The sequence below is a fragment of the Scatophagus argus genome, chromosome 14, assembly GCF_020382885.2.
Source record: "Scatophagus argus isolate fScaArg1 chromosome 14, fScaArg1.pri, whole genome shotgun sequence".
In the NCBI taxonomy this organism is placed as follows: domain Eukaryota; kingdom Metazoa; phylum Chordata; class Actinopteri; family Scatophagidae; genus Scatophagus; species Scatophagus argus.
The window spans coordinates 16,041,912-16,056,945 of record NC_058506.1 but is presented as its reverse complement, the minus strand read 5'-3'; the positions used below and the strand labels follow the sequence as shown (position 1 = coordinate 16,056,945).

General features: G+C 38.4%; 2 protein-coding genes across 5 annotated transcripts in view; one reads left to right on the top strand and one right to left on the bottom strand.

The window, feature by feature from the left end:
• The window catches only part of gabrg2 (gamma-aminobutyric acid type A receptor subunit gamma2), a 46,597-nt gene extending 38,181 nt beyond the window's left edge, over positions 1 to 8,416 (top strand). The window contains exons 8-10 of one of the 4 annotated variants that reach the window (XM_046409863.1): positions 116 to 321; positions 1,879 to 1,902; positions 4,584 to 8,416. In XM_046409863.1, the coding sequence (XP_046265819.1) occupies positions 116 to 321; positions 1,879 to 1,902; positions 4,584 to 4,865 (512 nt within the window). In that variant the 3' untranslated portion in view covers positions 4,866 to 8,416. The remainder of the gene's footprint in view (positions 1 to 115; positions 322 to 1,878; positions 1,903 to 4,583) is intronic. The other 3 variants (XM_046409864.1, XM_046409866.1, XM_046409865.1) reach the window with 3 other exon arrangements.
• LOC124070203 (gamma-aminobutyric acid receptor subunit beta-2) overlaps positions 1 to 15,034 on the bottom strand; it is a 337,631-nt gene that overhangs the window by 207,977 nt on the left and 114,620 nt on the right. The window lies entirely within an intron of this gene.

Genomic DNA, 15,034 nt, shown 5'->3' with positions numbered 1-15,034 from the left:
GTCTGATATATCATCTGCGTGGCAGTGCAAAGGAGTAGCAGGAGTAGGAGGCACTCATCTTTCACATTCTGATTTTGTCTTGATTTGATCGTTTTCCTTTCTATCTCATTGCCAGGCATCACCACGGTGCTGACCATGACCACGCTGAGTACAATTGCCAGGAAATCCCTTCCAAAAGTTTCCTATGTGACAGCCATGGACCTGTTTGTGTCGGTCTGCTTCATCTTCGTCTTCGCCGCACTTATCGAGTATGGCACGCTGCACTACTTTGTCAGCAACAGGAAGCCGAGTGCCAAAAAGGACAAGAAGAAGAAAAACCCGGTGAGCGTCTTACTGAAGTGATTTTACTGTTTGACCTTACAGTTTCTCAATTTTTAGCTTCAAACAACATTACTTTGATTTATGTAATAGATCTTTGTGTAATATCTTCACAGTGTTTACAGTAACCTTTATACAGGGGAAAGGTCAAGCTCTCCAGACACTCTCTGTCCCTCCCCCACTGCATTACAGTAGTGGGATAAGCTGTAGAAAAACAGCTATACATTGCTTAGTATCCCTAAGGGAGCATCTTCCCATGTGAAATTACTCAATGAGCCAGGCGTGCAGCTCAGACCTTTACCTAATCTGCCACACATCTGCTACAGTTGTAATTTAGACCCATGTCACATGACGGGGGAGTTGGTCTCCTGTGAGCCTTTAATCCCTCAAGAGATCATGGAAGCTCGGTTGAAGGGCCATGATCTCTTTCCAAATATATGAACGCTTATGGAGGTGAGTATGTTTACCCTTGGTGGCAAGACTAACATTTTTTCTAGTCAGCTAGAATTGGCTTATGTTTCCAGAGGTGATGCATTTGAAAGATAATTTGCTCAAATCACAACTTTAAGTCTACTTATTGGGAAAAAGTTTATGTTTTTTTAGTTATGCTTCCAAAATGTGTTGCTTTTTTTATTGAGTTCTATGTGAGTACTTGTGGGGGGGGGGGACTTGTAGTTGAAAGATATTAAGTGTTAGAGCTCTAAGTGTATTGTGCTTGGGTGAACAGGAGTATTGAACTGGAACTTTTTTGAAAGTGGGCGCTCTAGTTTCAGCCTCTGTAACTAACTGTCTCGTGGTCTAACTGTCTCGTGGGTGAATGAAGGACTAATAAGTGGAAGGTGAAATGTCAGTTTGTCATCTCAGAGGGGGCTTTTCCAGGTTCTTTGGGCATCACTTGCTAAGATGCGTGAAGGAGGAAGTATGCAAGAAAAGGAGGTCTTTGACTGAACTTCTTCTGAGGTTCACAAATTGTTTAAAATCAATCAAGGAACTCTAATCTCAAACATTTCTGTAACTACTTTGTAAGCTGGTTTGTAATTTATTTTAGAATATTTTAGAATACTGCCATACATTATCACAACATTTGGTAAATTTTACATACTGGAACTGAAAATGATGCTTTATGATGCTGTGTAAGACAACTTCCAACGTAATGTGAAAGTATAACGATGTCACACTCACAGGGAGTGTTACTTCTGCATTATGAATAGTGTTTACTTAGTTTTTCAATATGTATGCATTGTAACATTTTTCCTAAGGTGATTCTGGTGTAAAAAGCATGTGAGATACATGTATCCCACCATGCATCCCCCCCCCCCCCCCCCCCCCCCCGTGTTTGTTCGTAACATGTATGTCTCTCTATAGTATATTTCTTCTCTCTCCATTTTGAGTTAGACTGTACAAATCTTGTAATTTTCATGCATTTTCTTGTTTTTTTGTTGGTTTTTTATTGATGTTTTTTTTGTTCTCTGTTTACATGTCCTTTGTTTTTTTCCCCCTTCTTTTACTTTTTTTTTTTTTTTTTTACTTCATATTCTTTCTTTCCTGTCTGGACAATAGCTCCTGCGGCTCTTTTCCTCAAAGGTATATTGCCTGTGTCTGACTGCATGTGTCTGATGCATTTTGGCTCTTTGAGCCTTCAGCACCTCACTGCTTTACTGTCTGTTCTAGAGCAAATACACCTCTCTCTATTCCCTCTTTATCTACCTGCATTCTTACTGTACTCCTCATCAGTGACTAAACAGGTGTCACAGATAACTTAACAAAGGGGCACTCTGCAGTGCACAGTGCGGAGGTAGCCAGCCAGACATACTTACACAGTTTTTAAAATTACAAATAAGCATCCCACACTTCCCGTGCCCAGAGGAATTAAATAGTTCCAGTCCAATGTGGACTCATTCTGGCTCCCTCTGTCCTGTTTCACTCTTGTTGTTGTAACCACAGTGAACTAGCAACTGCTGCAATAGCTTCCTCTTCTTTCCTTTCTCCTGCCAGTAAATCTATACCTTTTGTGTTTGTTGGGCTTCTCAACCTGACGCTTCCTACAGAGCAGAGCCTTAACAGACTGAAACAGACAACCCCTGCACTGCTAAGTCTAGCTGGAGGTCCATTCATAAGATTAACATGTGCTAATCTTTAAGTGACCAAAATGAATCCAGGGTGGGTGGGAGTGAGCAAAGATCTAAATTAAACCTCCTGACACAAGACACGATAATCTGCTTTTACTAGATAGAGGTCCACGACATTTTTTATTTATTTATGTATTTATCAAAAATCAGTATTAAACTATAAGGGATATTTTTAAGGTCAGATAATTTAGATTTACAGCCTAAACATGTATGCATTGCTGAAAAATTCAAATGCAGTAATCACAACCCCATCAAATAGACCACAAAAGCCAGGTAACTCGGGGAACCTCCAGTTATGATCCAGAACGTTCCCACCTTTTGTCTTCTCTGAGAGGTTGTCTACTTTCAGCCAGTTAAAGTTGCAAATGCCACTGTGTTGTTTCTTTGTTTTGTTTTGTTTTTTTTTTTTCTTTTGTTATTTTTGCTAACACCAACTCAGCACAGCCCAGCTTGACCAGGTCATGCGGCAGGATGCTGTAAATGCTCCTTCTGCTTGAGCTTCCACTGCGCTTTCTCCAGTGCAACCAATCCCCTTTGAGAACTGAGTCATAACCTGTTCTGCCAATACCCTCATTAACTCAACATACTGTCCAATTAAATAAGGACAGAAATGCTGAAACTAACCTACATGTTGTTCTGTTCGTGGTTATGTATTGTTTTCAAAGGGACAGCAGGTTTGTGCACTAGTGCTGGGCAAGATGAGAAGTCCTGGGGAATGAACAGTCCAGTCAAGTTGACGCATTTTAAGCTTGTTTGAGTATGCATGCTTACAGCAGATAATGTTATGTTTAAACTAAAACTGCTGTGACCTATTTTATTCGCAGCAAGCATGCTTGTTGTAGATACACACAAAAACGTAGTGCAAAAACATTCACATGGCAAAAGAGGATAGAAAACTATTTACTTTTTGTGATGTTGGTTGCAATTAAAAAAAAAACAGAACTTAACAAGTGCCTTACGCTCCCACAACACAGAGCATACATACATGCTGGAAAACATACTAGGAATGCTAGTGCAGTCATTTAATAGTTATTGTTCCTAAAGAGGCAAAACGTAAAGAACAGCCTAAATGACAGCTCATGGTACTTTTTTTTTTTTTGAGGGAACATGGTGGGGTTTTTTTGGGGGGGGGTTTGTAGAACTTTGGGGTATGCATCTTTTTGTAATGATGAGCTCAACACTCTAGTTTATAAGCAAGGTCAATGAACCTTTCATTCTTGCCAAGGGGGGGTGGGGAGGGAGGCTTTTTTATCTGTAAAATAGCCAGAATTCCAAAGGTGGCATGGTATTTCAAGATAAAGGCTGATGAAAACAGGATGTTTGAATACTGATTGTCTCCCTTTAGAATACAAGCCCCCAGACTCACTGATGTCACTGTCCTATTTTGGGAGTCTTCACAAATGAAAGCCATGTGCCCTCCAGTGGTGAGCACAATTTAAAAAGGAGGGTTTTTTTTTTTGTTTGTTTTTTAACCCATTTAGTGTCACAAAGAGCGAGGATGGAGAAATACTGAGCTGTGTACTACACATCTGCCAACACATGCTCCTTCTTAAGTTACGGGGGGAAAACAATGGCTTATAACATCCATGCAGGTCCAAATTATGACATTTTGTTGAGTCAATGCGCATTCAACATTTTAAAAACTCTGTCTACTTAGAGTAAAGGTGCAGTCCTCTGTTTGTTAGTGTTTTCACTGCATTCTTTAAATGCTATGTAGCAGCTGTAGCATAACATGAATGAAAAATAGAGGGGAATTGCCCAGCACTAGTTTAATATAGCTGCTAAATGAAGCAGTATAGACTACTGTACTAGAAATATTATGATTGCCTCAGCTGCCAGTTACGCCCCAGCCCAAAGGTGTAATTTGCATCATAGGTTCCATGGGCACTGACCCTTTGGCAATATAATCCTCTCTAATTTCATTATTAGTTATGGGTCAGTATGTATTTTCTTGACATTAAAAGGTTCCACTGGCAAGTTGAAGGTGCAAATTACATTTTGCTGACAAATGACAGAAAGTGAAGTGGGAGACAGAAAACGGCAGCTCAAATTAGGTCCCCGTTACATTAGCGAGCTCTTGATTACTGCACTGATGAGGCTCTGATGGCTAACTGTGTCATTTTGTCCTGTTAAAAGCAGACACCCACGGTAGACATCCGTCCACGCTCGGCCACAGCCATTCAGATGAACAACGCCACGCACATGCAGGAGCGAGACGAGGAGTATGGTTACGAGTGTCTGGACGGGAAGGACTGCACCAGTTTCTTCTGCTGTTTCGAAGACTGCCGCTCCGGAGCCTGGCGGCACGGCAGGTTGCACATCCGCATCGCCAAGATAGACTCATATGCACGTATCTTCTTCCCCACTGCATTTGGTCTCTTCAACCTGGTCTACTGGGTCTCCTATCTCTATCTCTAGGCCTGGGTGTGCATCCAGCCTTATCATACAGTTCATCATATTCTGCATACGCTCTGTACCGGACATTTTGAAGGAGGGGACCCACTGAAGCGATTTGGTTTAATTTCCCTAGTTTTAATCTCTTTTGAATCGAAGTCATTTCATTTGATAGACATTGCAAATGTTGTAGCACTACATTTTAAATGGTATGAGGAGGTTTGTAGATGTGTTGTGAAAACATTGACTATGTGAGCGATTAACAAAAGTCTTAGTTTTGTTTCTCTTTTCTTCATGCTTTTATTTTGGACTTTCTATATGAAATTTCCTGCTTTTTTTTTTTCCTCAGTTGGATCTTGATTGAGACAAGTGCATTCCCTCCACCATAAGAATTTAAATACAATTCAGATCATAACAAATGTCTATCTAAATGACAAGAACTCCTATCATTTATTTTCACTCTTTCAACTTAGCATACCAAGACACAAAATCTGAAGCACTTTAATAGCTTTATGTTAGTGACAAAGTTCATTTTGATGATTCTTATTAATTTTAAATTTATTTAAGCTTAATTGTTGGCACAATTATACACTGCATTTTCTATGTGTGGTCAGAGAGAGATGATGCTGTTTATGGACAATGTTCAACTGTACAGACACTGTATATATTTTACTATTACATAGTGGTTTACATTTATTGCATGCACCTTTTGGGCCAAAAACCAACATGTTTTATGGTCTTCTATTGTTGGCTATGGAAAATACAAAATGAGCACTGTTGACAATAATTCAGGATTTCATTATAATTTAGTATTTTCTTTTCTAGGAAAATTGGAAAAATAAATGATTAAAAAAAAAAAAAAAAAAAAAAAAAGCCCAGTTTATCCTTGTAAGTTGAGGAATCGTCTTTGCTTACAGGTGGGAGGATCAGCCCAGAATTTCAGGCCTGACAACTGGTTTAATCATTTTCCTCGCAGCCATTAACTTGACTCGACTCTGACCTCTCATCCTCTCCTCGCTTTGCTGTTAAAAGGGAGCATTTACATAATGATACACTGATGTTTTATTTTGGTTATGCAAGCTTTTACATGAGAAACTGAACGAAAACAAGTTAGGTTTTCTGATAAAAGCTCATCTTTTTTTTGCCCTTTACATCAGCACAGTAATAACTGCAACTGCCTTCAAACAAAGGAATTCAGACTAATCTAAACTTTAATGCAAACGTTAATACCGACAGCTGTAGGGTATTTTGAAATCCCTGAATACTCTTCCTTTTATCTCTTAAGATGAGCAGCAAAACAATGAAACAAACCAAACAGCAAAAAATGAAATGATAATGAATAAACTTAATACCTGGTAAACTAGAATAAAGCATCTGTTTGTTTGAAGAACAGATGTGTAGGTCGTTTTAATCAAACAACTCACTTCCTGTCTGTTTGAGAAGAGACACACTAAATATGTCGAGAAAACTGATTTTAGAATTTTGCCCCTTTTTTTTTCCCCCTGTTGTTTTTGCTTTTACTTTTTCATACAAATTTGCATTTAACCTTGTAATGTCGCATGAAAGGAGCCGCGAACACTGCGAAAGCATCTGAACTGTACATGTTGTGTATGATAGCACGTAACTCACGCGAATCACGGATCCGTTTTGACAGACACCAGTATGCAACCATTGAGACAGTGCTTCAGTGTGATTTGAAAGCTCATAAGGGATAGATGTAAATCACATTGTCTATGTACATAAATTCTAAAGGGAAGGAAACACTTGTCAAGCCCTTAGGATTTTGTAAAAGGGTATATATTTTGTAATTTCAGCATTGTTACAGTATATCATCCTACAGTATATTAGACTTGTATTATGCTGGACTGACCATGTAGAATACTTGGGGGTAAAGGGGTATTTATTTATTTATTCATTGCATTGATGGTATTTATTTATCTATTTATATTTTATTGAAAGACATTGTAGTTTATGTCCATATAGCCCCTGAAAAGAAACACAGAATGCTGTCATTTATATCAAAGACACGTTTTTGTTGATGTGTCAGTGGAGCTTGAGCTTATTTATCTTGTGTTTTCCATGTTGTGGTCGATGTACACTGCTCTCACAAAGGCTTGTCAAACTGTTCTATCTGTTAAATTAGTGAGTTGCAACATTACCTGTTGTGCAGCTTCTGAATAGTACACTTGAAGATTTTGGATTTCCCAAACCACCAGAAGAAGAAGAACATTTACTTGTCTAAGTGACTCTTAATTATTTCCACTGTTTTTCCCCACCACCACAAGTTTTCAATGGTCTTGATATCTGCCATTGTTGATAAAGCATCAAGTGATGATACATATGCGTTTATCAGATTATCTCCTGAAGTTCTTTCCATGTTGTATTTAATGGTGGTCCTGTCGTGTTCCTCAGCTGCTACTTAGTGGTCAAAAGCCGTCCTCAGTGTGAACATCGTTAGGGAAGTTAGTGTGTCAATAGCAATGTAGACTGGTAATCATCAGTGGTAGGCAGAAGTGTTATCGAGTGATTACATCTTATAAAGTGCCAAACTGACACACATGCAACAGATAATAACAAAGTAACTGTAATACCATTTGTGAATCCACTAAAACAAACAACGTGAGTGTTTTCTCTGAGGAAATGCAACGCAATGAATGTTCCCTCAGACAGTATTGGGTTTTTTTTTTGTTGTTGTTGTTGTTGTTTTGTTTTGGGGTTTTTTTTTGTTTGTTTGTTTGTTTTTTGTTTAGATTTTTTAATACAATACAGAACCAAAAGCATGTTTACCACCAAAAAAAAAAAAAAAAAAAGAAAAGAAAAAAGAAAAAAAAGAAACAGGCCAATGAGACTAAATTATACTATCAAGGTGAACTGGAGGACATTTCTGATTTAGACTGTATCTGACTTTACCAACCCTTCTTACTGATAACTGAGCATGTCTTGTGTTTGAACAGTGGTGCAGAGAACAAACATACTTCTTTTTTTTTTTCATAATGGTAAAGCTTGTTTATTAGTTATTCTATTTTTCGTGTACTCTAATTTAAATGCAGAGATATAGCAGTGAATGGGAGATACCGAAGCGTGTTTGTATTCAGTAGTGTGCATGTTGAATGTGTTTTCATTCAAACAGGGATGTTTTGAAGAATTGGGACTAATTCAAGCATTTGCTTCATCTGGACTTGCCTGCGTTGACATGGACTTTTATTACACTGTACCTATTTTTTGAAAAAGTGATTTTATTTATTTTGGGACCCACAAATGAGACATATGTGAACAGCACATGTAGATATTTTCTATTGTTATGTATTTTGTCAAATTGCAGAAAACAAAATAATACGTACTGGTATTACAGAGCTCAGTAAACGGTATCCAAGAACAAAATAAATTTCATATGATCCTCATACATACAATATGTTAGTTGTTTGCCATCTATGTATATTTGAGTATTGTATAAAAGGGGCACTGATCAGTTCTGTTAGGGCCTACATAATATGCTATACATGTACTGGAAAAAAATCCTTTTCATAAGGGACTTGCACATAGCTGTGGAATTTTACAATAAAACACTTGCATTTATCAGTGTGCATAGTTCATTATTATTTATTATCTATAGCATGGTTAGCATATGTAGTAGTAATACTGCAATATACTGAAATATCACACTGTAAAATGATTAACTGGGTAGGAAAGAAGAACAATGCTCTTCACAGATCTTTTGAGTGAAGTTTTTGTGTTGTTGTTGTTGTTTGTTTTGGGGTGTTTTTGTGATGTTCCAAACAACTTATATACAATATTTACATGGAATTTAAAGAACAAATACCTAAAATTGTATTTAAGTACAGTGCTTTAGTAGCAGTCATCTCCTGCACACTTGAACTAAAAGTATCTGCGTTTGTGAGGAAAAACCTCTGGTTGTGAAGCACTGTATGACTTTAAATTTCAGCTAATGGAAAAAATTTGGCAGGTCGTCTAAAAATTCTGCTGTCCTGGAGTTCAAGCCATAGAGTACGGAGGTTGATGATATCAGCCTGTCAAGTGTCTCACACTGCACTGTGTGAGGATGATGGAAAGGAGAGGTTTATGCTGAGAGAAGATTGTAATAATACAGATATTGAGAGGATAGAAGCTATAATTTTAGGGCTACATTGCTGCCTGAGTATCGCAATGTAGTAATAAAATAAAGTACAAGAGCAGTACTTACATTATGAGGGCAAACAACAGATGATGTACTACAAAAATAATGATTTTAAAATATTCTATATTACTGGATTTATGTTACAGTCAGCACTGTATGTGGATTAATTCCTCTGTGAATAGAAGTGGTAAATATTAACCTCTGCTACAGTGAGGACAGCACATAATGGTATGGACAAATTGGTTAATCTCATCCAGTTAAAACAAAATAAAATATGCACACGTAAAAGCGTAGACACTAAGATTTACAAACGATTGGACAAGCTTCAACTTAAACAGGAGTGTGAAAAACATCCAGATTCATTGTCATTTGATAAACTGCCAGGAAATCACTTTAATTATCTGTTACATATTACGGCCGACATGTTGAAACATTTTAATAGCCACATCTTGTCCAGAAAAACATTAAAGATATCACTGATGTCCACCCTGCATAGTCACGCCCACCCCTCCGACAGTAGGCCAAATTTACACTTCAGCATTTGTCACTTTATCTGAGGCTGAGGTAATCGGCATACATCTGGGCACCACAGATTTTGTGACGAGGCTTTAAAGCAGATGGTGGATGTTATATTTGTTGCTATGCAAATTGCACCTACAGAGTAATAATGAGACTAACATGTACCTTTACTGTCAACTTTTGAAGCCTAATTGCAAACCATGTATCACTGAGTTACATCTGATGCACAAATAAAAACAGGGTCATTTTAGTACAACCTGCCTTCAGGGAAACAGCTAAGGACATTAGTTTAGGCATAGCAAAACTCTACCAGAAGCATATTTTCATTTAATAGGACAGTTTTCATACAGGAATAGCACAGCCTGTTCCAGTCTTGTCCAGTGACTCTTTTACTTCCAGGAAAGTGCACTTGAAACAGAGCAGCAGTTGGCTGATCGACCCCTGCGCTGGCACCTCTCCCTCCACTGGGCAGGGTGGCAGCTCCAAAGGACTGCCAGCGAATCCCTCTGATTATTACACAACCGTCTGCAAAGTATCACAGCACCGTGCCATCATAGCTGGCCCTTTCATCAGCTGAGGTACAAGCTCTTCAGTGAGTGCAGAGCTGGCAGTGCATGAATAATGCAGTCTGCAAATGGCTCACTTTTTCGGACTTCACCCCCTTGCCTTCATCGCTGTGTGCAATGAGAAATAGTTAGTTTGTTCAATACATAGACAGTATAAAAAGAAATGCCCGTTGCCACCATAATGAATGCTAAGTTATCAGCTGTCGAGCTTAACTGATTTTAACTGGGATTCTATTTTCAGCAAAGACAGAAAGAAAGAGAGCCGACTTATTCTCCTGTGACACAGACCTCCATTATTTGCCAAAAAATGATTAAAACTACACCAATGATCTGCACTGGTGGTAACATGTCCCTATATGACCATGGTCATGAGGACTGCAATTTATTTTGAGTCAGCCACATGTGCTGTCCTGTTGCCGTACCTCCAATAACAGCAATTGATAGCGATGAGTTGTGAGCTGTTGCAGGGTGGATGTCAGTCGTATTGGCATATGAGCCAGCTAGATGTGCTGACAGTCCTCCCACGTCAGCCAATTGCCTGTCGAGGTTTGCCAATGCAGCCTTGTAGAAAGCAGGAGAGGCTTCATGGCACATAAACGACAAGTCAGGCTAACATGTTACGACCCTGCAATGGATGAACTGCAGGCTCTGTAAGGAGATCACGGCGGCATTCCTCTAATAAGGATGAATGAAACACTAACTCAAGTGGCATATGAAATTAAAAGGGGATTTTAAGTGTATGAACAAATTAAACTCAAGGGGGATTTTTTTTTTATTTTTTATGATATGATAATAAACTTTTCTCTTTTCTTTTTTTTATTTTAAAGAGACATTTGATATCACCCTGTTACATCAGGATACCACAGGCCGCATTAGAGATGACATTTAATGACTTCTGGACTGTTCAATCAATGGTGCATGTTGTAAAATGTCAGCCATAAAATAATTTGACCTTTCACATTAATTTAGACTAGTTCCTCTGCATTAACACTGAGGGCTGCTGAGAGTGACCGCTGATGTCCATGTGTATGATCGTAGCTATTATTTGAGCTGCACGTGGAATTTTTTTCTGATGTTTCGGCCTGTGTTTGGGACATGTTATTAACTGTGCACTCTTTTTTTGTACCCCTCATTAACAGCTCAAATGTAATCTGCTTGGGCTCGGTAATAGTGCGAGCAGGGTAACACAGGGCTGGTTGCATAACTTCTTCCTTTAGCCAAGATACTCTGTATAAACAGGGATTAATTACCAGGGCTTACTGTCAAGATACTCCAGTCCACAATCATCACAGGCAGATGATGCGGATCCTAAATCCACGAGGACTACTGGGTATGTTTTTGTGCACGCACACACACATACACATAATTTTTGCCACACTAGAAAGAAATAAAACAGACATTTTATATGTTTACTTCTGAAGTCCCAAATATAAAAGTTTCGTATTGAATAAATAAAACTTTACCAACCACTAAAATCTGTCTTACTATGAAGTCCCTCATCTTATAATAATAGAGTCCACTATCTCAGACTTCAAAAGAGCCAAAAAATAGAAATAGGGGTTATGTTAAAAACAAATAAGAGATTTGACTTTTTGTCTTTGCTAATTAGCTGATGTTTTAATGCCTGTTGAGACCTCTGACATTCTTGCTTTTTAAATTCCCACCCAGCTTTACTCCTTACAGCTCAACAACAAAACACTAGATATTCAAATGGCAATGTCAGATCCAAAAGAAATCTATGTTCACTATAATGTTATGCAGTAATGAAGGAGAAAGTAATAATAATAATAATATCAAGAAGAAGAAGGGATGAGGCATGTTAAATCCAAACCATATCTCCTGTAAATTACGTTGCAATATGCTAACTGAGCCTCAGGCAACATCAAGAAAAACAACTCATATTGGAGCGGCTTATGTCTTTAAAATGCCACTAAAATTATCTGAAGCATAAAGAGGCTGACATTCTGTCAAAAGGGCATTACAAATATAATGAAGTAGAGTGTAAGAATTACACTAAAGTTTCACTTTCACCATTTGCTGAGCAAAAGTCTGACTGATTAAATTTGTTATATCTTCTTCTGTTCAGTGCGGATCTAACACAGCATGATATCCTTGCACAATGTCTTTTTGTAGACAAGGTATGTTGGTCAGGAAATGAAAGTACCATAAAGTGCAGGTTTTATGGGCAACTTAAATTCAACGACCCTGGAAGCTTGCAGCTGCAACTCTATGCTTCCCATCGTCCTTCAGCAAAATTAGCCATTGCTTTGAATCTGACCTTCCTGAAGCTTCAGCTAACCAACTGCATCATAAAAAGTGCAAAGTATCAGATGTTGATGTGAGTGCAATACAGCACAAAATTTGTAATGGTATGTTGTTTCTTTAAACATGGAGTGAATTTCATATTAAAAACGATGGCACCACGTCCGCCCTGGTCCAGAAATGATATTAGCAAGTGTCTAAGTTTGAAGCAGAACATTTATACTTTAGGCACCAGTGAAAAATCCCAAGAGCTGAAAAACAAGGTCATGTACAGCTGGTCAGATACAGCCAAGAGAATATATCTCAGTCCATATGCCACTAGCATTTAGTCAAATGCAGCCAGGTCAGCAAACTCAGCAGAATTTACATATGCTTACATCAAACATTTTTAGACTTCTTAAAGAGATGCACATAGAGAGAGGCTTCTGACACACAACCAGGACAATGCTTAATGATGATAATCAATTATACTACGTCAATACATGGACAATTATTGTACAAATAAGCCAACAAACAAAAAAAACTTGCTATCCCTCAAAAAGTTGCACAGCCATTTCTTCAAGCCCTGAGTGTGAACCATATTTACTGTAAAACCAGATTTTGTTAATACCTTAAGAGAGTAGTGGGAAACTTTGGCTCTGTTGTTGGGCAGAACTTGGCACCCCACGGGCAGAAATCCAGCCACATCGTCTAAAGTTATCACCTTCATCGTTCGTCTCATCTCTCTAAGGTGCAACTTTCAGTATCACACTTTTGCCAGCAGCCATCAGACTGTACTACACCTGGTCTCAAACAGCCAAAGTTGGCATCCAGCACTGTACAGTGTACAGGAACTACTTTCCATTATTCATTTTTTCAGTGCTACTGCTGCTGTCCACCTTGTAAACTTTGTAGGAAGCGTGATCAAAAGTGCTACCACACAGCATCTATCCAACTGTCTTAGAATAATCTTTCTATCCATTCTATTTCATCCTATTTTGTGTTCTAGTTTTCTTTGATGTATCATTTGGCTATTTGCTGATGCAGTTGAGCTGGTTTCCCCTTCCAGGGATCATTAAAGATCCATCATATCTGAAGTATGAGGTGGAGGTTAAGTTGTTAAGTTCTTATTTGGGCTGAAGTCTTCATCATTTCACATGCAGTGTAAAATAAGGTCATTTAAGGCCTCAGCCCTGTCAAGGAAGCCTCAGGTGGTGCTCTTGACGCTGGAAAACACAAGGGAGCCACAAGTGTGGAAACGTGCATTTTATTTCAGATTATAACATATAGATGAATGGCTGGCTGGCTGTGACCAACTTGAAATGGGATTTCATTGTATTTATAACACAGTTTATTTCCAGCACAGCAACAGTCGCAGGTGTAGGTTGGCTTGGATTTCTTACATAATAATTAAAAGTATCTATTTGTTTGTTGCTGTTCTGCAAGTGTTTTCAAGCAATTTCTTTAATATTTAAGTGAACTTGACATCACCAGTTTAGGTCAGATTTAGTAAGATATAAAATTAAAGATCTAGCAGTACTTCAGATATAATCAGGATATTTAAAAGTGACAGTACATACTGTGGGTGCAGCTTTGCAGCCTGACAGGATGAGTGACTTCACAAAACCAAATACCAAGTCAGACCTTTAAAGCTGTTCAATTTAAAAAAAAAAAAAAAAGTAAGATGTGCTTGAACAGTTGAAGAAATTCCTGTTCACTATCTGCAAACTGCCAGTTATTCAATGTCACAGAAAAGACAAAGACATTACAGAATTTAGAAAGAAGCCTTATAATCTACAACAGCTGTGAAAGAAGGCATTTACGCCTTTACTCAGTCAGAAGATTAGTGGCCATGTACTGGGAAACTAAAAGTCATTCAGCACCTTTGTAGTCAACAATCCCTCTTTTCTTTTACTCCTCAGAGCCATGTGGACTCATGGTGCATCTGCTGGGTTCCTTTTTAGCATGCTGGCCCTGCAGGGTAGAGAAAGCTGCAGGTGCAGAAATGTTTAAATCTCTAATCTCTCACAGTGACTGATTTCTTCACTGTGACTAAATCTGTGAAATTAGAACACTCCGTTGCTTTGGGTTACGCTGCAGATAAGAGTAAATTCTGACTGATGCTGATTAAAAAAAGCCTTGGAAAGTTTAGAGATATTCCTTATTTAGGAACTACTTTGCATTCCCTATAAAAATGTGTTTTTATACCTATGATAAAAGATTTAACAGTTTTCCCTGTGATTTTGAATTACCTACACTTTACTTGCAGTGCAGACGCATTAGCTCTCGGTCTCCCTGTGGGGCAGCCACCTGTTCCTGTGTTTCATTCTAGACACTCTGGTCTTGCAGGTACTGTCAATATTTAGTTTTACTGAGCTGCAGTGTCTTCCTTTCTAAGTCTTTACCATTTGTGTCTGATTTTATGAGTAATGAAATAAGACTGAATGAAACATGATGCCCAGGATCATCACATCATTGTTAACCCAGCACTGACAGACTTAGACATAATGAAAGTCTGATAAGTCAAGTCAATACCATTACAAGGTCTGTTTCACCGTTTGGTTTCGAGGTGAACTGTGGCGATGAGCTTTGACAGGACTGATGGAGCGTGCAGACAGGAATGACACAATGTTATACACATTTCCCCTCCACAACACAACCACATCATCTTGTACTGGGCTATAAATTGTTAGAGAGAGTCAAACCAAACGTGGTGTGAGTGAGACATTTGA